Below are 13,372 nucleotides of genomic sequence, written 5' to 3'. Positions count from 1 at the left end.
ACACACCCCACCACCATCACCACCACCTTTTGTGCTGCTACCTGATAGAAAGCTAAGCGCCGAAGCCTGGGCGGCGCTTTTCCTCTTCTCATTCCAGGCAATTAGGACAGAGGAAACAGCCAAGGTCTTCTCCAAGGAACCGAGGCTCCCCTGGCGCCCCTAAAGCTGCCTCTAAGCTCCACGCGTCCCCTCTGGGTGCCTCCCCCCTCTAAGAACAGAGCGGGTTACGGCTGGAGGCCCCCTGCCCACTCCAGGTGCGATCAATACTTCCCCGCCGGCTTCCCGGCGCCGGGCTGGTGCGCGCAGCGTCTCCAAAGCCGTAACACCGCCCCTCTCGCCGCCGCTTCGGTGTTGACATAATTAGACCAAATCTTGAGAGCAAAATAAATGTTCTGTTCGCCTTACAGCCAAACAGATGTTTACAATTCAAATGAAAGAAATACAAACGGCAGGGATTTTTTTCCTCCCCTTCTTCATCTCCAGTGATCGCTCGTTTTTTTCTGACACATTAAAAATATGTAAGCGATTACAGGAGTTTCCTGTCCCAGTTTGTTCTGCGGGTGCGTTTCTAGGAGGTACGCGTTTAAACTGGGTGGGGTAGGATCATTCTCGGCGGTTTCCCTCTAGCCTCTTGCCCTTCTCAATCCCAATTCCCCCATGTAAACCCTCCCCCCCCCGTGGCAGCACATACTAATTGTAATCATATAACAAAGAGTTAGGGGCTTAATTGTAATTCAATAGGCCTCAGATGATGTAGGAGCAGCGAACTGCGCTGTTTGGTGGAAGGATATACCAGGTATAACTGGATTACCAAGTCTGAAAGCGCTCCTCCTGGTGCAGCATTCAGGCAGAACAAAAGACACGGAGGTCTTGAAGGGGAGACCTATTGGTTTAATGTGGCGGTGGGTGTGTACTAGTGTGTGTGGCGGGATTTAATCCCTATTTCCCAATGCCGACAGCACTTGGACTTCTTCTGGTGATTTTCAAAGCAATAAAGCAATCGGAGAGAAGGCAGTAGGTTATGGAAAAGCAGCTCCCACACCCCGCCGAAAAAGATTTCCAACAAACCATGCGTCTAAGTCTTTTGGCATATGGATTTCACACTTCATATAAAGGAAGTCGAATTCCGAACCTACAGCATCAGTATTTGTGGACTAACAAGGCAGGAGAGGCTTCAGGTGCATTTCTGGCTCTACTTTCATTAAGGAATGAGCCACAGAAATGAGTTTGGGCTATTCGAGTACAGAGAGATTCCAAGGGTTTTGAAAAAAGAAGGGCCTCCCAACCCTCTCCAGTTTTACTCCTTCCAGGAACTGCTGAAAGAGCCAAAGCCTCTCTCTAACTCGCATTACGAAGCTCACCGGTCTCGAGAAACCGGAAGAAGCTGAGGAAAGCTTATTCTACCTAAGCAGCCTGTGGGAAGCCGTGAGAGTCCATCCACCCTGTTATTGGCAGACTGGGCGATTGATGCTAAGCTCCACTTCACCGAAGCGTTTTTTGTTTTGTTTTGTTTCGTTTTTGAATTAAACCAGATCTGACAACGTTTGTACCGCCGCGTAAATGCCTCCGCCTCGGCGAGCCAGTCACCTCTAAGCGAGCTGACAAACTCCAGCTCTCTTAAAACGTGCAGAGTTCAGATCATATTAATTCCCCAAAAATGTTTTGATTCAAAGTAGTTTGTATTTTGTGTAGCCACGGGCAATCCGGAAAGCGCTCCAGCCAGCGGATGGCCGGGTCCGCTCCCTTTCCGCGTGGCCCAGAGGCGATGGCGGTATTTAAGCTTCTGAAATTAGCCTGGGGCTGCAAGGCAGAGTGATCACAAAGCGAAACAAGGGCGCTTCCCCTCTTCACTTTTTTTCATTTTTTTCTTTCTTCCTTTTTTTTTTTTTTTCTGAGTTTGCCATCCCGATTTCACACACACAAAAAAAGAGACCAGGGCCAAAATGTCACTTTCCACCCAAATATGGAAAAGCTAGGTTTCTCATTTCACCTCCATCCTGTTCTGAAGGCCACAGCCCCTCTACTCGGTTGAACCCCTACCCCTGCGATTCCAATCTGATCCACTCGTTACTAGCTTCCTCCTCCTCCTCGTCGTCGTCGTCATCAACATTGTTTCCTACTATTAAATTCTCAGAGAGAGAAATGAAAGGGACAAGCGCCTGACAAAGGGGAGGGGGCCATAAGGCAGTCTCAGAAGATTCACGGGGGAAAGAAGAGTGGGTTTTCCTTTCTTTTTTTAATGATTAAAAACACAGACGACTCCTGTAAATAGAAGCCTCATTTCTTGAAGAGATGCCTTTTGAAACCCAGTATCTGAATATTCAACGAAGGCAAAGCTCCACTCTGTATGTACAACATTAATATGATCTCTGCAGAATTTGCTACTCAGAAATATTAACATATCAAAGCCGACGCCGGAGGCGAGAGAAGCTATCGATACCCGAGCACTGGGTAAAGTAAAGATTATTGGTTCTGATGGTTGGAGTGGCGGAGCTGCGGGCAAAATCGCGCACACCATTAACCGAGAGTGAGCGCGCGGGGAACTGCACCTCCGAGGCGGTGGCAAATATTTTATCTAGGTGGTAATTACCTCGCTGCTGCCCCCTCTTCTGCGCCTTGTTCGGCTGTTGGGCCTTCATGATAGGCAAATGTACTGTAACTGCCACTTACCAAAGTGATATTTTGTTCTTTACAAAGCGAAGTGGCCAAATTTAAAGAACTGACACTCCCCGCAACCCTCACACACACCACGACAAACAAGGACAGCCTGTCTCTGGGAAACTCACAGAGGGCACGTAGGGATCTGTCTTTCTTCCGCAGACTTTGGAAGTGAAATCATAGTAAATTCTGGAAATCATTGGAAATGTAAGTTCATCCGAGAGCTTAGCAAAAGGAAAACGGTAAAAAGTTGTGCTTTTCAAGAAATGATGTTTCATGTGGAGAGTCACTTGTAAAGCATGGATTAGAAGAGACACAGACTTTCCCATCTAAGCTATTACACAATATGACGATATGGCGGAGTGCTTGAGTCAATATCTTCAACACTATTGAACGACAAAGGTGACTTGAGTTACTGATATTGGGAATCCTGTGCACTACAATGACAATAGAGAGAAAGGGCTTCCTTAGCGTTTCTTTAAAAACCGGGCATCCTGAGATGAGGAGCTGGACGCGCTCAGGCACGACATTACAACGCCTTTTAATGCAAGACTTCCTTGAAATCCTTGCTATCCATTTGGAAATTGTCACGAACATTGATCGGTTCAGAGTAAACAGACACATATCCTGGTCTCTAAGGCTATCCCAAGTTAATGGGCCTTTCTCTAAGAAACAGAAAAGGAATGAACTCGGCAGTTAAATTCTGAATTCCTTCGCAGCGTGGGGGAGGGTATTAGGGTTTAGTTGTACAATACCGATCTAAACCCCACGTTACCCCCTTTCCTCTTTGGAGCCACCCTGTTCTCCTAACAGATCAGTATTTGGTTTAAAATAGCAGATTTGGCGCTGATTTCGAGGTGAAACGAATTGGCACCGAATCCTCCAAGAATAATGAAATATCACCCAAAGAAGACTATTTCTATAGCTCTGATAGAATAGAACCTCACCTCTCATCTCCTAGTTATCCAAGAGCTTTGGCCTTTTTGCAGGGAGAATGGTGTGGGGGTGTCCCTTAAGGCTCTCTTCGAAAATTCTACTTATTACACAGCCGTTTCCCATTCAGCTGCCGCCCTCGGCCTCGAATAATTCCCATTCTCTGTCAGCTATTGTACAATCTGATGCAATTTCCTAGCAATTGAGAAGGTGATCAAGTGCGGAACTAAACGCAAAAGACGCAGTAGCGCGTGCCGGGCTCTGGGAGGAGCCGGCTCCGGGCGCTAATTAGTGGCGCTGTCCTTCAGCACCACCGATCTCTTCGCGCGCCCTGAGTGCTCGGCTTCACCTTTAGTCTGACCGCCCAACAGACCCCGATCAGCACAGCTCACCTGGCCCCTCTTTCACTGTGCATTTTTAACCTATCCTCCCCAACAGTATGTATATTTTATTTTGATTTTCATTAGTCTTGGGCTTATTTCATGGCATTTCAATATGGCTGAGTATTGCCCTGGCTGACATTGCCCTTTAAAAAAAAAAATTTGTGGAGCAGCAATAGTAGTTTTTAAAACATAGTCTTCAAATCTCCATGGAGTGAAACAACAAAATTGAATAGCTATTTCACATGTCGTGCAAGTTTCAAGTATCCACTATGACAATAGTCAAGTTCCAAAGGAAAGCATTTCTTTCTTTTCTTTCTCTCTCAACTTAAGTGGCGTTTCACACTGGACCTCGGGTTGTAAAACCTACCGTTTAAACATGAATGAAGCCACTGCTTTCTATCAATGCGTCTCTTTCTTTAGAAACTTTAAGTGAGCTTTGAAAGATGGAGAAGGACTGAAGGACATTTATTTGGTGCCATCAGAATTGACTTAGTCTTTAGTGGTTCAGTTACTAAAGACAACTGAGGCCCTGGAGCTGGAATTAGTCCTGGTGAATAGGCCACATCTTATTAATTCATATGAAGTTGGGATAACAGCTGGTCCCCCTTGCCTTGTGTGCTCCTCGGGTTACTGAGCTTGCTAGGAAAATAAGCTTCATAGACTTTGGGTAGGTTAAGTGGGAAGCCAGCAAAATCTGTACTGCCTTGAGGCCCTTAAAATGTCATAGTTGAAAACCTTTTGTCAAAATGGAAAGTCTGAGATGCAGCCCCTTCAACGTCTGAGCCAAAATCAACAGCTCTCTACTCTTGCCTGCGCGCTCCCCACCCCACCCCCCCTTCCAATTCCATGGGTAACTCTGGATTCAGATGTTTTCCTCAACAGATGGGAACAAGAAAGCTTTATCCGGTACAGTTAACACCACCTCCTCCTCCCACCCTCCCTTAAAGAAAGAAATGTTCTGGACACTTAGAAAAATAAGGGCAGCTACAATATTGGTGTTTCATTAGCCTTCCCTGGAGCCTCAATGAATCTAGCCTTTCACAGAATCCTTCAAAGCGTCAAGCTGACACCATCACCTCAAACACCCAGGCTGTGGCTGGCACATTTAGGGCTAAAAGAGACTAGAAATTCTGCTCGAGGATGTGGTGATGAGGGAAAGGGGTGTGAGAGGATTTTTTTTTTTTTTTTTTTGTCTCGAACTTTCATTCTGCCACAGTTCTGTGAGAAACAGCAAATCTCTTCTATCAAGGTCTTTTGGGCCCAGCTTAGGTTCAAGCCTTGGTGGAGGAAGGGAAGCTTCTTAATGTGAGTACACCTGTGTGGCCAAGAGCAATTGACCACAACTAATTGTTCTCTTAATCATCAGACAAGGCATCTGATGTTTACAAGTGCCACCAGGTCTTTGAAACAAAGTAATAGGTGAGAGAAGAATGTTTAGTTTTAACGTGTTGTTACTTACCTCTTCTTATCACTCCCCCTTGGCCATTGAGAACAAGTCCACACTGCGCTTCCACAGAACCCTTAATAAAAGAAAAAGAAACAACATCACTCAAATGGCTCAATAGGTATGCCCACAGGACTTAAGTCTTTCAATCTGCCCCATCCCTGAACCCCACCATAGTAGACATTTAAAAGCAACCATTGAGCTGGAGCAAATTTGGCAGTATGCATGAGGTTAAGAAAAGAATTTGGAAGAAAACCACAATCTGAAAGTTGTATAAATCTTAAGGTATGCATCTTACAGCGCCCTACAATATTACACTTCAAAGAGCCTGAGTGTCTTTCATGTTAGCATGAGAGAATGAGCAGCGCTTTGAGTCCCCATCAAGGCACATAGCACATATAGAGACAGTTTCCACAGCACTTTATGCGTGAAGCAAATTACACCAAAAGTGTCAAGTCTGGCACTGTGGATTTCATGGGAGCTCAGAGGAGTCATTTCAAGTGGAGGATTCAAGTTATCTCATGAGAGTTCTGCTTTATCCCAGATGTAGGAGCATCTATCTTATAATGCTACCCAAAATGGGTCTTAGAGAGGAAACACCTTCAGGTTCACTCACTGTAGATCTTCAGGCTCCTAGTGGATTGAGAGATCATTTGAAGTGGGATGGAGGAAATGGTTTGTTGAGTTTTGATTACGAAAAATAAAAATTTCTCTCTCTGTGTCTTTTTCTGGCTTTTTTTTTTTTTCTGAGTCGAAATGTGTTAAAGGCTCATTTTCCTTTACAAACAAACGAGGTATTGGACATGAAAGAGGACTTGAAGGGTGTTAACCTACCCAACAGCCCGTGAAGAGTTAAGTAAATGCGGAGAGAGTCGGTGCATAATAAAAACCCACTTTACAAAACAACCTTTACAGCCCTGGCTCCTTTTTGCTTCCCCATTTTCACCATATTGAAGCAGGCCTGTAAGAGCCCCCTTTTCAGCCTACTCACGAGCTCTTTCTTATTTTAACTGTTCTGCCTTAAAGTGATTATCAAATCAATATGAAAAAAAAAACTTAGAGACTGAGCATAAATTAAAGCGGTGATGGGAAAAGGTGTGACAGTTTCCTTTGTTGGCCATAGCAAATCTTTTTAGGGGACTCAAAGATGGAACTGAAGCCACAAGACTGTTTGCATCTGTTAGGCAGACTTAGACCGCCCTCCAAACCATTGGACTTTCACTTAAAATTCTGTGCAGGGAAAAGTATATTTACATTTGTTGCATTTGAAATGAGGCATATGCTGATGAATGTTTTAAAAAGGAAGAAATAAAAGGAGAGAGACGGGTTTCTCCCACACATCCCCTCCCCATTTCTTGTTTTAAAAGTAACTATGTCTCTCTCTCTCTCTTTCTCTCTCTCTCTTTCATTCTGCCTACTAAGTCCAAGAGAAGTGGAAGAAAATAACTTGCCAGATTTACAACTTGCTTCATATATACACATATATAAAATTATAAATACGTATATAGATATGTTCATAGACATCAATACACGAATATATCATATAACATATTCCTCAATTTCTTCTAGCATCTTGGAGTGTCTCTCTCAGTATGAATATTTCCTCAGTATGAGTAATAAACAGAAAAAAAGGAGATTAAGAATATAAAAAAGACATAGGCTGAAAAAAGGTTTCAAAATATCTGAAATATAGAAGGTAAAAGGCCTGGAAGCTCTTCAAAGGAGTGACCGCTTTCCCTCTGGCGCACCGTTAAGATGTTTATTTTCTTAGCAGAAACGAATCTTGGTCTCTTCACTTAACAAACTTTTCTCCCTCATAAGTAAAACATGTTGTTTGGTCGGATGACATTGCATAAATGACCAGTTGAATGGCACTAAGTCGAAAATTGGATAAACTACGGTGTTCTTTTGCATGGGATTCGCTCTTTGTCTGGTGCTACAAATGTTCTAATCCCCTCTTTTGAAAAATGCCCGGCTTTGTGCCTAGCACAGAAAAAAAATTTGTACAGATACAAAAAAATCAGCAGCAGACGCGGCTATTAAAAGGAGTAAATAGGTTTTAGTTGAGCTAAGCGTTGAATGGCAGATTTTTCCCCCCTTGAGACATAAGTGGATCCTTGTGAAAAATGTAAAAATGCCCTGAGCGTATAAAATTATTTCGTGAATATAAATGTAGAAAGTCAAGGTTTATGAAGCCAAATCTTTTTTCTTGTGTGCCGATCTTGCTGCTATGGCTCTTTGTTGGGACTCTAAGGGCTTTCATTTTAATTTTAAAATGATCCCTTGCTTGGAGGTAAATGAGGGGTAAAGATTTTCTGTGCGTAACAAGGGATCTCTTTCCTCTCCAACTTGTGCTCTTCAAATATCTCGCCTTTCGTTGTGGAACGGTGGAGAAGGTGGCCAGCTTTGTGTGGACTGAAAAAGTACTCACAGGTAGAGCTGCACTTTCAGGCAAAAGAAGCTACAAATTCTTATCTTCTGGGTTCTTTTCTTGGACATTTGTGGGCTTATTTGTTTGAAATGAGGCTGTGATAATATGCTTGCATAATTATAAATTCAATTGTTTCAAAGAATGTGAAAAAATGAATTAAAAAAGAAAGTAGGAGAGAGATATCTAATTGAGTGATGGCCTCCACAGTATCTGAATTCCTTCCTTCCTTCCTTCCTTCCTTCCTTCCTTCCTTCCTTCTTTCCTTCCTTCCTTCCTTCCTTCCCTTTTTCCTTCCTCCCTCCTCTCTCTTCCTTTTCTCCTTTCTCCCTTCCTATTTCTTTTTCTCTCCCTCTGCCCTCTCCTTTATTTCTTTATTTCCTTCTTAAGGAGTTGCATCTTACTTAAAAGTTAATGGCTTGGAGAGGAAAAATAAAGTTGTAAATTAACTGGGTGGTGGGATTGGGTGCACCTCAGGCAGAGAGAATTAGGCTCAACTACACACCTGGAGAAGTGCAGGTCCTTTCACTGGGGTACATTTTTCAGGCTTTCACTTGCGATTCTTTGCTCTCCACAGCAATCTAGTATCTTTGGTGAAAGTTCTGCTAGAGCTCAGGGTCTCAACAATGTCCCCAGAGCAAACCAGCCTGCCAATTCATGGTTAGCTCCCTACAGTTCAGTCTGGGACAAACGCCTGGGACACATGCGTTGGCCCAGCAAAGCGCCCAGACTGAGAGAGCGATTGGTCATCAGCTTATCTGGTCTTACTCTGAGTCCAGTAGGCTAAGCCCCAGCCTCCTTGATCTCCCCCACTGTATCCCCTCCCGGACGCAAATACGGATTCACAAAAGACATCCGCGTAGGCCAGCCGAAAGTGGAAGCCCGCAGGTAGCCGGACTCCCCAGCGTCCGGGTGAAATGCCTTGATCCAATGAGAAGAACCGAATAGAACACACCTCCTCTAATTGTTTTTATAACTTTCCATAAGTGGTGGTGGTGGTGGTGTGTGTGTGTGTGTGTGTGTGTGTGTGTGTGTGTGTGTGAGAGAGAGAGAGAGAGAGAGAGAGAGAGAGAGAGAGAGAGAGAGAGGGAGAGAGAGAGGGAGACGGCTTAGTCAGAGCTTTAACCCAACGGGAGGGGGAGACCAAGAGGGGAGGGAGCAGGCAAATTCGCTGCATGCTTTTTTACCTGCAAGTCGTCGGCTCCCGCGGCGGCCAGCCCCAGGCTGGGCCCTGGCAGGAGTCTTTGATCTGGGTGCATTCCATACTGAGAGCCATGGCTCATGAGGGACAGGTCGTGGCGGCGGTAGGCATCCAGGCAGCCCAGCTCCCGCCTCTGCTCGTCCAGGCAGGACGACTTGAGCGCCCGCGCATTGTGCAGGTTAATAAAGTCGGTGGGCTCCCCGTGGTGGATCTGCTGGTAGTACTGTTGCGAGTGGTGCAGCGAGTTCAGAGAGTAGGCGTCGGGGGTGACGGCCGGGTGGCTGTGCTGAAACTCGTAATGGAAGGACTGGTGGTGGAGCGGGGTGTACTGGTGGTTAGTGGAGAAGTAGGGGGACGCAAACTCGGTGCCGGTGGTGGAGTAAGTTAAAGGAGAGGAGGAGGAGTAGGCGACAGTGGAATTGGCTACGGACTCCAGACAGCCAAGCTGCATCAAACGGTAGCTGTTTGATCCGTCGTGACGTATCTGGAAGGAAGAGGGGGAAAAGGGAGAGCAGAAAAACTTGAGGTTTGTCATTTTGCAACCAAAGCGCCGCTCTCCCTAAGCCAGGAGTCTGGCTCTCCAAGGAGAGCGAGATCCCAGGGCTTGGGCCGAGCCGCAGCCGGGGCTCCGCGCCTTTGACAGACAGCTTTTGCGAACTGGAGGACTGGGGGTGGGCGGCCTCGTCCTTACACTTGAGAGCGGGGGGGAAAAAAAAATCCCCCACCCTATATAGGTGCGGGTGACACACACACACACACACACACACACACACACACACACACACACACACACACACACACCCTGCCCAACTTGTGCAGGGAGCTGGGAGCCAGGTTGACGACTGACTCCGGGGCCGCGGGGAGCAGACCGAGAGTGTCGGTACACCACACAGCCACTCCAGCCAGATCCCAACCCCGAGATTCCGCCAGTGTCCAGGCCAAAACGTTTCGTCATAGATGTTCAAAATCACTGTCTACGTATTAAAAAATTCCAGCCTGTGCAAATCGTTCAACTTGCTCATTTCCTTAACCATTTGGGGCAAGGAACACGACCCCCTTTTCCGCTTCACTTTTCTAGAATAAGCCCACTCCAAAAGGGGTGCGTTGTTCCCCATCCCCCCTTGTCCATCTAACCCCCCCTCCCGCATCAATCTCTTTACTTTGCCTTTCTGAGTATCTTTTTTTCCATCTCTATCTCTTTCTCTTCACTACCTCCTCCCTTTCTTTATTATTAGGATTATGGTTTCCCCCCTCATTATGGCAAATGTTTCTTAACGTGGCAGAGAGTTGCCCTTCCTGGCGACAGATGTCATAACGAACTTTCTCCCCTTTCCTTCCTTAACTTCTCCTGAAAGCCAGATTATAATTAAACGTAACGGTCCAATATAGATTAGAGACAGGGGAAGCTGCCACCGCCGCCGCCACTGCCGCCGCCGCCACACACACGCGCGCTCAAAAAAAAAAAAAAGTAATAATACCTCGGCATCGTGGACTAGTCCGGGAAAGGTAGTTGACATGTTGGGTTTCTCCGAAAGCTTACGATGCAATTTCCCCCTCCAAAAAAAGAATCGGGAAAAAAATCCAAACTTCTTGTATTTTCCAAATTTTTTTTAAGGGAAAAAATGTTCTATAGATAGAGATCTAAATTGTAACGGCTTTGCCCGGATCAGATAGCTCCTTGCCTCTTACCCACTTAAAAACCTGTAGGAACAAAATTTTCCCTCTGCACAAAAGCAGCTCCCTGGAACAGATTTTGTACTTGCTGAGTATTTCTTTGGCTGATGTCGTAGGTCCCTTGGTAATATAGAAGTTTTGAAAATTAAGCATCAGCACTGAGAACTGGGAGGACAATAGGCAGAAGAGATTTATCCCAGGAGACAAGGAATAAATATTGTATCTTCGCCTAATAAGGAACTGGAGGTTCTTTCAACATTTTTATCCATTTTTTCCAACCTTTATCATGCTTTTCTATACCGACTGAGGTGGGGACTCATCTTTACAGAGAGTATTTGCACACATTTTATCGTGAAGATAAAGATCTAGCCCCGATATGTGTATATTAGAGATAGAAATATATATTAATTAAAGCTACCTTTTACATGAGTAAGTGTTCATTCCTATTGGTTCCACTCCCTGGATGCTGAAAGCTGCTTTTTTTCCAAAAGCACCCAAATCAATTTCACCCAGATTGGGGTGTCTGCCTTTATCTAAGTGGAAACAATACTGCTCTTTCCATATTTACATTGAATTTGGGTTCTTTTCCCTCTTTTGAAAGGCAACACCCGGCGTTAGCATAGACTTTCTGCAGCTTTTAAAATAAATAGCCATGATGGGCAGTCCCAAGTTTCCATCATAAAGAAATGGTGTAACTGGCAATATATTTAAGAAAAATACAAGAGAATAAAGATGTGTGACAAGATTCTACATTTAGGTACAACGTCTTTCAATCCCCAACTCATCCCATTTCCCCCTCTTTTGTGTTTCCTTTCTTCCCTTTTGGAAACAGTGCTAGATGGGGCGTGGGGGTGTAGTCCATTTAGCAGTGGCACCAGGTATTTGAACACCAGTACCCCCCAAATAAACCTTAAATTTTTAAAAGTTGTATTTTACAAAGAGAAGGCAGGAAGGAGGGAGCTCACACCTATCTCTAGCTCTTCCGTGGATTTCTCGACTTTCAAGCAGTATTTGAGCTTTACTTCGTTCAAAATTTGGCTTCGGGCACCAAGTGGTCTAGCGCCTGGAGGGGGTAGCGTGGCTACATGCCCGCAATACTGAGGTTCTACGAGGTCTTCTCTCCAGCCCTCTCTATCTCATAAGAATTGGCTGGCTCCACATACTCATCTCAGAGATAGAAGGGGTAATTTGGTCTTAATTGCCATTTCATTTGGTTAGCTTTTAAGTATTTAAGCTGAGAAGGTGTCTTAATAATAAGCCGCAGGCAAACAGGCATGTGGCTCTTTTTTTTTTTTTTTTTATGTCGGGGTTTGGGAGGGTTTATTAGGACCTGCTCATGCAGGCTAACTGGGGCTGTCACTCAGAGCTCTTTGCTTTATATAAATGGACAAAGGCACACGACAAGAATTGAAATGCACTGTCTGAAATGGAGATCTGTGATGCTTCAGCCCTGCATAGGGGTCAGCAACCAACACTTGCTCCCCTTTTCAAGGTGCGCAAGCGTCGTTTCCTCCCACCCCACAACTTCTTGAAATTCCTTGTTTTGGTCTAATGAAGTCAGGAGACTGAGAGCCCAATGAAGATGAAAAGGAAGAATGCCCAACTTGATCTTTAAGTAGGAGGGGTAAGATGAGCGCGGTTGCCACTAAGGGGCTGAATCCCAAAATGCTTGCAGCGGAATCTTTTGTTTGCCAGGACTGAGTGAGGCCTCTACATTCTACCCACAGACGAAATAAATAATAGTCCGTGGGGGCTGGGGTTTGGCCCCACAACCCTACCCCAGGAAACTCCCCCCCCCCCCCCGCAAAGTACAAACCTCCCCCCAGAAGAATGTGTGGGGCCCGCAGATTTGTCTTGGGAATTGACAGACGCGGTTTTTTTTTTTTTTTTTTTTTTTTTTTTTTTTTTTTTGGTGGATGATGTTGGTTTCCCAGTTAGTCCAACTCAAATGGAAAAGGAAGGCCCCTTCTCAGACAAGGTGCAAACCCCTCCCCCAACCCCCCTACTGTCAGATACATCTTCATTGAAGGTGAAGGGACCTTCTTTCCCCGGCTTAGGTCCAGGCAGCAGACGCAAAATCCGCTCCCCCGGGAACAACTAGGAGGCTCAGGACGTGGTGGCCGCCTGCTCTGCCTGCTGTCCCAGCGCATTTGGCCCATGTGTTTGTGCTTGTCCGGGGAAAAGATCTACACGCAGCCCCCCGCACTTCTGATACTCTCGGTAATGAGCTCTGGCCTGGAGCTGAGAGTCGCTACAAAATGACCTCTAGTTGTCTCTTCAGGACATCACCAAAGAACTGGCGACCGTACCTCTCCATTCCACTTCCTAGATTCACCCCGTTTTCCCGAGTGACTTCTAGGTACCAAGATAAAGGCGTCTAGGGCTTCATTTACTGTGCTTCTTGAACCCCCGTGGAATTAGAGGAAACTAAATATCATGCCGAATGAGAAAAAAAAAACTTGCATTTGTATTTAGAGGAGATGAAGAGAGGAGGGTGAACTGCCTCTCTTTTAGCTTAGGGATCTACTTTGTCAGGGCACCACGTCTCCTTTTGGAAAGCTCTTCTCTCGCACTGGTGTCCCGCCTTCCCTTGCCAGCGTCTGGACGGCAAGGAAACTCCAACTGCTCCCTCTCACCTCATCCCAACTTTA

General features: G+C 45.6%; 1 protein-coding gene across 1 annotated transcript in view; it reads right to left on the bottom strand.

The window, feature by feature from the left end:
* TFAP2D (transcription factor AP-2 delta) overlaps positions 1-11,091 on the bottom strand; it is a 51,905-nt gene extending 40,814 nt beyond the window's left edge. The window contains exons 1-3 of the mRNA XM_033103190.1: positions 10,526-11,091; positions 9,034-9,531; positions 5,434-5,494 (exon numbers count right to left, since the gene is read on the bottom strand). Of these exons, the coding sequence (XP_032959081.1) occupies positions 5,434-5,494; positions 9,034-9,531; positions 10,526-10,564 (598 nt within the window). The 5' untranslated portion in view covers positions 10,565-11,091. The remainder of the gene's footprint in view (positions 1-5,433; positions 5,495-9,033; positions 9,532-10,525) is intronic.
* Positions 11,092-13,372: the final 2,281 nt, after the last annotated feature.

This window comes from Rhinolophus ferrumequinum, chromosome 3 (assembly GCF_004115265.2).
Source record: "Rhinolophus ferrumequinum isolate MPI-CBG mRhiFer1 chromosome 3, mRhiFer1_v1.p, whole genome shotgun sequence".
In the NCBI taxonomy this organism is placed as follows: Eukaryota; Metazoa; Chordata; class Mammalia; order Chiroptera; family Rhinolophidae; genus Rhinolophus; species Rhinolophus ferrumequinum.
This window is presented reverse-complemented; position numbering and strand designations above follow the sequence as displayed.